The sequence below is a fragment of the Echinops telfairi genome, unplaced genomic scaffold (assembly GCF_000313985.2).
Source record: "Echinops telfairi isolate 266 unplaced genomic scaffold, ASM31398v2 ScPeMD7_40;HRSCAF=151, whole genome shotgun sequence".
Lineage (NCBI taxonomy): Eukaryota > Metazoa > Chordata > Mammalia > Afrosoricida > Tenrecidae > Echinops > Echinops telfairi.
Window position 1 is genome coordinate 1,604,002 of NW_022103938.1, and position 10,490 is coordinate 1,614,491.

At 45.3% G+C, this 10,490-nt stretch overlaps 1 protein-coding gene across 1 annotated transcript in view; it reads right to left on the bottom strand.

The window, feature by feature from the left end:
* The window catches only part of LOC101656977 (zinc finger protein 615-like), a 40,466-nt gene that overhangs the window by 4,373 nt on the left and 25,603 nt on the right, over nt 1-10,490 (bottom strand). Inside the window, exon 8 of the mRNA XM_045290526.1 lies at nt 10,189-10,490. Coding sequence (XP_045146461.1) covers nt 10,189-10,490 — 302 coding nt within the window. The remainder of the gene's footprint in view (nt 1-10,188) is intronic.

The following is a 10,490-nucleotide window of genomic DNA, read 5'->3' on the forward strand; positions in this document are numbered from 1 at the left end:
AATTTAGGCACCAGAAACTCCTGTTTATGATGTTATATTAATCTCTTCCACATCAATTAAAATACATATTTTCCTGAATGTCTGTGCTTAATGAAGTCTTTATATCCTGATTGATTTTTCACTTACGTATTTCTGGATCACACCCATTGCTATGCTCCTCCCATTCCGGGTCATGCTGAGACAGGGGCAGAAGTGGTGGTGTCCTAGCCCGAACTGCGGCTCATAGCGAGGTTCCTACTTACTGTGCACCAGGTGGGGGTCTCTCGGTGACCAGTTTGGGGTGACCCTGGTGCACACAGGGTATAAGCACCCGTCTCTCGGCCCTGCCGCACCGCTCCCGTGGTAGGTCTGGGAGGGTGTCCCAGAGGCTGGTCCCGTGACCCATTTTGGGATTGGTTGGGGTTCATGGTGAGAATTCCTGTTTGAGAAAGGGGGTTCCCAAACGGGCTTTGGGCGTAGGGGTTCCCGGATTCATCGCTTTGCGGGTCTCTCCTAAACCCCCATTGTTTCCTTTCCACACAGGGGTACCTTCTCCCTGAGACTGCTGGCACCTCTTCAGCTCAAAGGTGAGCCGGACTGTTGCTTTTCTCACTACAAAGAAGTGAATGGTATTCAGGAAGCAAGTGGCTGTAGCTGGTGCACAATCCGTTAGGGCTTCCTCCTTAGGTTTGCTAAGTCTTGTCACCTGTGCAGTAACTTCCCCCGGGAACCGAGCGAGGCCAGGGTCCAGGTCTAGAAACTCCCTGGCTCATTCTTGTCAGTGGGTAGGGTGGCTACAGGGAGCACACTCAGCCTTGAGGGTGTTGAAGTGATATTCCAGCGCAACCACCTGCATTGAAACACGACTGGATTTCCCAGGTTGCTGGGGTAAGTCCTTCCAGGACTGGGGGCCTCAAGGAGATGGCCCAGTTTGGTGGCTATCAGTCAACAGTCTGGCAGGTGGCAAGTAAAAGGAGAAAGAGATGGTCCCAGCTGTTGAAAGATGGGGTTCAGTGAGCAGGAACCCCGCCAAGAGAGTCCCACTCTATCTTTGGAAAAGCTTATAGGTCTCCAGAGAAGGGCAAGACCCCTCAAATTCAGAACATTCCCCCCTCCCCACATATACTCCTCAACAATTTTGCCTGTTGTGTTTTTAATTTTTCAAAAATCCGTTATTTTAATAGGAGAAAGAAGCTGGAGGAAAGCTTTCTTAGGGGAGGACAGGCAGCTGGAGGGAAGGTTTCTTTAAGAGAGACAGGAGAACATTGCCATCAACAATTAATTGCTTTTCATGAAGAGAAAGTAGGCAGTAAAAGACATCCAGGAAGTTTAAGTGGATCCATTATTTCTGCAAATGTTTTAGTGTGGGGGAGTGTGGGTGCTACTCTTGCTTATTGCCCAAAGGGAAATTTCTTTCTATTGCCTCTGAAGAAGTTTCTAGTAGCTAGTCCTATCTTTAGACTTATGCTGACTCCATTTTAACTGTGTATTCTCACCTGGAGTCATTTTATCCCTATTTTAACTAAAATTCCCTGAGTGTGTTGCTTGGTTTGGGGGCTTGCTTTTGGTTCTGTTTAGTTTTTGAATAAGCGATTTTAGAAAAAGGTCCACGTTTAAGGAAGCCAAGTCCCAGATCCAGGAGCTGAAGGAGGCCTTAGTGTTGCTCAAAGAGATCATCCAGTGGGGCTTGGCTCTGGCCAGTGAGAGACTGAGGGGTTAGCCCCGGTGCTCCCTACTGGCATGACAAGAGGCAGCACTTCCCTCCAAACTCACTGTCATGGATTCCGACCCAGGGACCCTATAGACAGGGTAGAACTGCCTCTGTGGGTTTCCCAGATTGTAACTCTTCACCGGAGTATAAAGCCTCTTTTTCTGACCAGTGGTTTCCAGCTGATGGCTTTGTGGTTAGAAGGCCAGCATGCAACCCACCAGGATGCTGCTCTCCACTGTAGTCTTAGGTCTCCACTTCCCACTCTAGCGGTTCTAGGAAAGCTCATCTCCATGGCACACGAGACCTCCGACAGCTCCCTGGCCATTTGAAGTTCTGCTCCAGTCCCTGCCTGAGTTTGGAGGGTGATTCCTATGCAGACACCTGCTCTTGTTCATTCTGTGAAGGAGCACACTATACTTTCAGATGCCAGCTCCTGTGTGGAGACCAGAGCCCTCAAACACATCTTGTGTAGGATGATAGGCCCTACAGTCAGAATTGAGATCAAATTCTAGTGCTTCTATTTATTATCTGATTTCCTTGGGAAAGTCTGTCAGGATCACTGGGCCTCTATTGATTCATCTCTAAATGTGCCAGATGAGGGTTAAGTGACTCAGTGCAGGATCTGGCATGTAGTCAGTGGCTGCTGCTGTGATCCGAGCCGCCCAGAGGCGTGGAAACATAGCCTAATGATGCTGGGCTGAGTGGAAATGAAGGTCATAGGACACTTAAGAGTTGAGGATGAAGGTGCAGGAAAATTGCTTGGGCCGGTCCTCCCTTTCAAATGCCTCAGGCGCACAGGCATTTCAAAGGATGAAGAGGAGGAGGATTGGGGTTGGGCACAGGCCAACCACATCCCTGGTGCTAACCGGCCTCAAAGAACTCATCCGGCTTCCTGATAAGGGCAGGGAGCTTTTAGAGGAGTTGAGCAAAGCAGTGAAATGGCAGTGTTAGGTATATCACTGCGGCTTCAGTGTGGAACCTGGTGCAGGTACTTGGAGAAAGGGTGCGGCTGTGGATACCAGGAGAGCAGGTAGGTTGTTGGGATAGTTCAAGAATGAGGTGTGGCCGTGGCCAAGGGATTGAATTGGGGGCTGGCAGGAGATATCAGAGCCATTTTGGGTTGGGGGCAGATGGTGGGGGGTGGCTGGGCAGGATTTTATAGCATATAGGGTGAAAGAATAAAGGTGACACTCAATTTTGTGATGTGGGCATTAGAACAGATGATGTCATACATGTGACCGAGGGGACAGGTTTAGGGTGAGGAAGAGAATGGAGTCGAGCGAGGATTCCTGGATGTGGATCAGGAGGCAGGATGTGGGCATCTTATGCAGGCATTTGCATTGCTTACTCGAGGAAGGGCCCCAGGAATAACTTGATAAGTTGACTGGCAGTTGATGATATGGCTGGGTCTTTTCCCTGTGTTGCAGCAAGGGCCAACCTGATTTAAGCTCTCCTAAGATGACCAAGCAGGCAGACTATGACCTAGAGAAAATTGAGAACAAAGAAGAACCCACCCTAGCCAAGCTTCCCAATTACCTCTCAGTCCTACAAGGTGGGGCTGGCTGCAAGAGGGTGTGGGGTTTCAGGGCTGGGTAGTTGGGGGTTTCTGCTGGCTCCTGGGAAACCACTCTGGCCAATTGAGCCACTGGTCAAAAGGTCTGTTTGGGGCGAGGTTATGTTGTGATTTGTTTAAGGTGACCAGACGTACCGCTTTTGGCGGTTTAAAAAAGTCCCGATTTTTGGAAAGAATGCACAAGCTGGGGAATGGTTTATTTGGTCCATGTAGACCAAATTTTTAAACAAGAAGTCCCCTAACCCAAGCGCCCCCCCCCCCCCTTAAATGGTGTCCTGCTTCAAATCTGGTCACCTTAGATCTGTTCCTGTGTTTTCCTCATCAGGTGTTGGCTACCACAACCTATGCTCCTGGATTCCAGTGGGAGTTTTCAGTCCAAAAAACTTGGGTGAGCCAGGACGGAACCCATTCACAGTTCACTGGACGCCAACTCTGTCCTTCGGACTCTGCCTCCTATCCTGTTCCTCTTTCCATTCCTATCACACAGCCCCATTGTACCTCCCCAGTAGGGCATGGCCTCCCCACTTTGTTTCTTGTATGACCAAAAACCAGGAACAGGATGCAATGCCTCCTGGGTAAAGGAGAAGGAGGTTGTCCGTGGAACTCCTGCATTATACACAAATACAAAGCAACCAAAAACCCAAACAAGGATAACCAAAATTACCACCTGATGGGCTACAAACCCAATAACACACAATGGTTAAATATTCTCAACCCCAACCAATGGCTGCAAGGGGTTTCAGGCAATATTTATTATTCATCGACCAGCAGTTACCCTTGTCAGCCCATTTCTATTTACCAGGCCCTTAAACGCACTAGCCTAAAAGATGTACTAGAAAATATTCAAATAAAACAACTTCAAAGAAATGTTAATGGTCACCCTTCAGCAGGAAAACCTTTTTCTTGGTTAACAGTCAACCAGGAAGGCACCACCCTTTTAAATATTTCTCATTTAGTAAATTTGTCCTCCTGTTTTCTTTGTGTTGCCTTACACAGGTCACCTTTGGCGGCTGTCCCATTATTGCTACCTTTTAACTGGACCAGTTCCACCAATTTTACCAATTTTTTCCCTCCGGTAGCTGGAGTACCCTTATTTCAGGAGCAGGAATTATTGGAGCGGCAGTTTTGTTATTCAGGCCCAGAAACCTGGTGCAACGCTACAGCAACTAATCTATACCAATATTTGACCCCCCAGGTGGGTTCATCTGGTGTAATGGAACCCTCACAAAAAAATCTGTCCATGTTGTCCCCTGACATGTTATGCCTCCCGGTTACTCTGGTGCCGCAGCTTACCATGTACACGGTACCAGAAGTAACGGCTTTAAAAAACTCTATGCGAGGCCCCGTTCAGAAAAAAACGAGCCATTTTTCTTCCAATAATGGTCAGTTTGGCTGTTGCTTCTTCTTTGGGGGCAGACGCCCTGTCCCAATCACTTAGCTCCTCCCACACCTAGTTCTCCCAACTCCCAAGAGGTCATAGAGGATACTACCCTGTCCCTCAATTTGTTACATCAAATAACCTCCCTGGCCTGGGTCACCTTACAAAATAAAAGAGCCTTAACCTTCCTAACTGCCGATAAATAGGGCACTTACATGTATTTGAATTAAAAATGTTATTATGCTAACGAATCCGGTTTAGTAAAAACCAGTATTATCAGACTATGTGAGCTGGATAAAGAACTCGCTGGTCAGAACCCCGGACATCAGCAGGAAGGCTGGTGGTCTAATCCATTTATCAGTTAAATTGCTCCCCTAATAACTCCTTATAACCATCTGCGCTCTGCTACTTCTGGCACCGTTTACTTAACTTTCTTCGCAACCAAATGCAAAAAATTTCTCATAGTGCCATTAATCAAATGTTATTGCACTCTTACAGTCCTCTCCCACAAGAGCCAGACAATGCCGACCCGTAAGCTACTCCGACACCCCAATACTCGCAGGAAGTAGCCAGAAGAGTCATCACCCCTATTACCAAAGAGTTGGGAATATCTGGCCGGATCAATAGCTGGCCAGCTCCTAACAGCAAGTGACTTCTGAACCTCCCCTCACCCGTGTGCAGAGCTGACCACAGCTGACTGAAGCAACTAGCAGTGAGTGACCTTGAATCTCCCCCCACCCAGGTGCGGAGCTGACCAGAGCTGGCTAATGTAACCTATCAGCAACTTTGCAAGTCCCCCCACCCCCCCCCTGCCCGTTTGGCTCATGGCCCATTTTATTCCCAGCCCGCCCTACACCTGCACCTTTCACATGTCCCGTTTTGCTCACGGCCCCGCCCTGCACCCAGCACGAATACACCTGGAACCAGAAAGACACCTTACATTCTAGAAACCCAGACATACCTGTGTCTCCCAATCCCTGACTACTTCACTTTATATGGACTCAAAGTAGCCCAGTCACATGTTCCCTGGCTATAGAAGCACCACCCCTGTAGCCTGGGGCCCAACTGGACCGTGGGACTTTGCCAAGGCTGGTTTCTTCTCCCTAATAAAGCCGGTTTGCTTAAATTCGACTGATTTGTTCTCTGACGCCTCTTGGCCACCTTACATAAGTCTTCTTCAGGACCCCCAGCATGGTTAAAAAAGTGTGCCAAGTAGGCAGGACTGCAGGTGATGTTAGAAAATTCCCACTCAGGGCCTTTGTTGAAAACTAAGGGTAGTGTATCGCCTAGCCCAGGCCTGCAGGAGCCAGTCCCCAAGGCAGTCTACCCTGCGCTTCCCAAGGAGTCAGACCTTCCCCTGCCTCGTGTTAAACACTTGCAGTTAGCAAGTACCCCATTAACACCTGCAGAATCAAAAGACCAAGTTTTGGTCTACACACCCATAGGAAGGTCCCTCAAAATGTCCTAAGTCTTGAAAGAAGCACAGCCCAGGTCCCAAAAGACTAACCCTTGTTAGTTTTGTCGCTTACCCCATTCCCTCCTAACTCCCAAAGATAGGAAAAGATTAATGCTTATCTTACACTCTGTACACCACTTGCTGAAAGGAACACTGAGGCATCAACCCCTCCCTGCCTACCCACTGAAAGTAATATAATACCCTTCCGACTGCCAAACCAGCTTCGTTTTTTGTTCTTATAAACCCAGCCTGAATATCATTTTGGGCCTCGGGGAATTTATGAGACTTGAATCCTCCCAATGGCCCCCAGCTAGAAGAAAGACACCCAATTTGGACATGAATGGCATTATACTGGTTATTAATTTCTCAAGACATACAACACAATATATCCAAAATATGTACCGTGTTTCCCCGAAAGACATCCCCCCAAAATAAAACCTACTTAGTTTTGCCTCTCGCTGAAATATAAGGCATCACCCCGAAAATAAGGCCCCCTGAAGCTACTATAACTCTGGACTCTAGCAGCAGGCGCCGCCGCACAGCTCACTGTTAGCCACAGTGCAGCCAGAGCAGATAGGAAGTGCGAGGTCTCTTTTAATAAAACGATAAATGTGTACCATATTCTTCATGGAAAAATAAGATATCCCCTGAAAATAAGACCTAGCGCATCTATGGGAGCAAAAATTAAAATAAGACACTGTCTTATTTTCGGGGAAACCGGGTAAGACAAGTCTTGCTACTCTTTCCTCAAAGGAGCATTCTGGTCATAATTCTTCCAAGATAGATCTGTTTGTTGGCAATGACCCAAAGCAACACTGTACACCATAGAACAACCCAACTGCAGGACATAAATAGACTATCAAATATAACAGAGGAGGCACACTCAGCAAAACAAGATAGATGATTTGGAAATGCTGAAATTACATAACTTACATCAAAAGACTGTATCAGTAGAGAGCCCACAGATTGGGAAACAATTTTTACCAATGACACATCGGACAAAGGGCTAATTACGAAAATATACAGAACTCTACAACATCTGTATGTTGTAGAAAATAACAAGAGACCCAATCAAGAATTGGGAAAAAGATATAAAATGGCAGATCACCAAAAACGATGTACAGAAGAATAACACATGAACAAATGCTCACGATCACTAGCCTTCAGAGATGCAAATTAAAACCACAATGAGATACCACTTTGCTCCCACAATGCCAGCCCAAATCAAAGAAACAAAAAACAACAAATGCTGGAGAGGATATAGAGTGATTGGAACATGGATATACTGCTGGTGGACATATAAATACATACAGCTATTGTGGAAAACGATAGGGGGTTATTTAAATAAACAGAAATTGAAATCCCATATGATCCCACAATACCATTATTAGGCATCATGGACTTCATATGCAGAGAAACATGTATATTAAAAAAACACCTTTTTTTCCTCTTCCCACCTCCCCCCCCCCAGAACCCTGTGAATGATTGTACATTATTTTTTTATCTCATACCGACCACTGTCTCCCTTCAAGAGGAGCTGATAGAAAGTAAATGGCTAAAAAAGAATGAATGCAATTTATGTACAAACATGCCTGATTCAAGCGATGTATGGATTGGGATAACACTTGTATGAGCCCCCAATAAAATGATTTTAAAAAAACCCCACCACCAATAACCAATTAAAAGATAAAGTTCAATCTCAAAAGAGGAATATTAAAACCTACATGATATAAAAATGAGTCAAAAAGAAGCTCAAAGGATGAAGAGTTATATTTTAACCTAACTGCATCTGCAACAATTCACCTTCCAATGCACTCTGCACTGGAAGCCAAAGCCAGTCACATCCCTGGTCTAGGGGAAGAGTATTTTTTCTTCACTTTTTCAAAGACTGAAAGTACGTTAACATGGGTCAAAAGGGACATCAAATGTAAAATCAGATTTCTCTTGATAGCAATGTGTTTATACAGACAGGATGAGTCTTATCAGGCTTTCCCAGATGCTGTATTCATATGATTTCCTTCAGGATACACACTGTTGTCATACAATGAGGAAGACATTTTGTTTAGTCCTCCTATCCAATTAGTGTATCACAGCTTATCCTATGGGTTTTGTGGAATATAAAATGTAATTCTATACATCACCAAATGCATACGTACTGCCACATTCACTGTATTCATATGGTTTCTCTGCTGTACAAATCCTCTGTCACTTAACTCCTTTCTGGCTAAAGGCCGTCCCACCAGAGCTACATTAGTTATTTAGGATCCCACTGGGGTTTGATACGAGAGAAGCCGGAGAAGGCACATGCAAAGTCACCATATTGTCAGGGCTTTCCTTCTGCATAAGATTACTGTATGTGATGACACATGACTCCCTCAGGACAGCTTTCCCACCTTGACTAAATTAAAAATATTTTCATTTTTGTGTTTATGTTAAGAAAACTTAAGAAACACAGATAAAATGCATTACAACTACATGGTAACTGTCCTAACATGTAATCATTGAAGAGACATGAGCTTTTCATTTTTGGGGAAAAAAATTCATTATGATTTAAAATTTTACAGAGTAAATTGGTTTTTCCTTCAACAATTCATACATTGATTGCAGTCCACAAGACATACCAGCACTCTTCCCACTTCCGCCCTCCCTGTGTTTTTCCATTATTATTCATCCTTCTTTCCTGTCCACTCTTGCTTTCAAGAGTTTTTATCTGGGGTTTACTGACACACGAGAGAAGCCAGAGAAGGCGTATGCAAAGTCACTATATTGTCAGGGCTTTCCTGCTGCAGGAGATCACTGGTATGTGTAACACATACCAGTGCCATTAGCAAATACTGCCCTTTTGATTTTGTACGCTTCGTTATTCTGAGGAGTGTATACCTCTTGGATATTATTCTTCCCCTCCAGCCTGTATATTTTTTGGCTGAAAGTGGAGTCACAGGAGAGAGTACAGTTCTGAGAGTGAAGAGTTGCTAAGAGCCATAGTTGGGATTGCAAGTATCCATCAGACCAGTAAGCCTAGTGTGTTTCATGATTTTGGGTTTTGTTCCACTTTGTGCTCCCACTCTATACTCTGGTCCCTCTATTGTGATCCCTTTCAGAGTAATTAGCAGTGGAAGCGTGGCACCATCCAGTTTTTCTCGTCTTAGGGTTGTGGAGGCTGAGGTTCGCTGTGGTCCATTCATCGTCTGGACTAATTGTTCCCAAACATCTTCTATTTTATTCATTCTTAAATTATGCTACTTTTGTATTGTCTCTGGGGGGTAACAAAGAGCATGCAGGTGGGGCAGGAACTACTGGCATATCGGTGGGCACTCTACTGCTTGGTACAACTGTGATCCAGAAACACCAGGTCCAGCTCTCTTTCAGGCACTGAAAGTTGGAGGAGCAATGAGGTGCCTATGCACCCTGGGGAGGTCTGGACGTCCCTCTCCGCACACTGGTGGGCCATGTCAGTAGAGGGACAGCAATTCAGAGCATGGATAGCCACATAAGTCACAATTGTCTGGTCCCTCACACAGCCCCTGCCAAACCCTAGAGCCTCTTCCTTTGTTTTGAAAGCTTTGTTACACTCACCCCATTGAAAGGCTTTCTCATTAAGAATTGTCTTTGAATGGTACTTGACTTTAAGATACAAGAGTTTCTACAGTTAATTCATGAAAAGGGCTTCTTTCCTATGCGAAATGTCTGATGTGCTCTGAAGCATGGTTTCTGGCTGAAAGCTTTACCACACTCACCACATACATAATGGTTCTTCCCAGTATGAGTGCATAGATGAGTTTCGAGATGTGATGTCTGAATGAAGTCTTTGCCATATTCACCACATACATGGGGTTTCTCTCAAATGAGTTCGCTGAAGAAAAGTGGGTCATTTTTCCTGATAAAGGCTTTTCAACATTCCCCACATACATGGGATTTCTCTCCAGTATGAGTTCACTGGAGCGTGAACTCATTATTCCAGGTAAAGGATTTTCCACATTCACCATTTACATGGGGGTTCTTTCCAGTATGAGTTCGCTGATGAACAGTGAGTTTATTCTTCCTGATAAAGGCTTTTCCACATTCACCACATACATAGGGTTTCTCTCCAGTATGAGTTCGCTGATGAACAGTAAGAGCATGCTTCCAGGTAAAGGCTTTTCCACATTCACCACATACATGGGGTTTATCCCCAGTATGAATGCGCTGATGAGCAGTAAGAGTATTCTTCCTGATAAAGGTTTTTCCACATTCACCACATACATGGGGTTTCTCCCCAGTATGAGTTCGCTGATGAACAGTGAGTCCATTCTTTGTGATAAAGGCTTTTCCACATTCACCACATACATGGGGTTTCATTCCTGTGTGAAATGTCTGATGTGCTGTAAGGGACCGCTTCCAGCTGAAAGCTTTA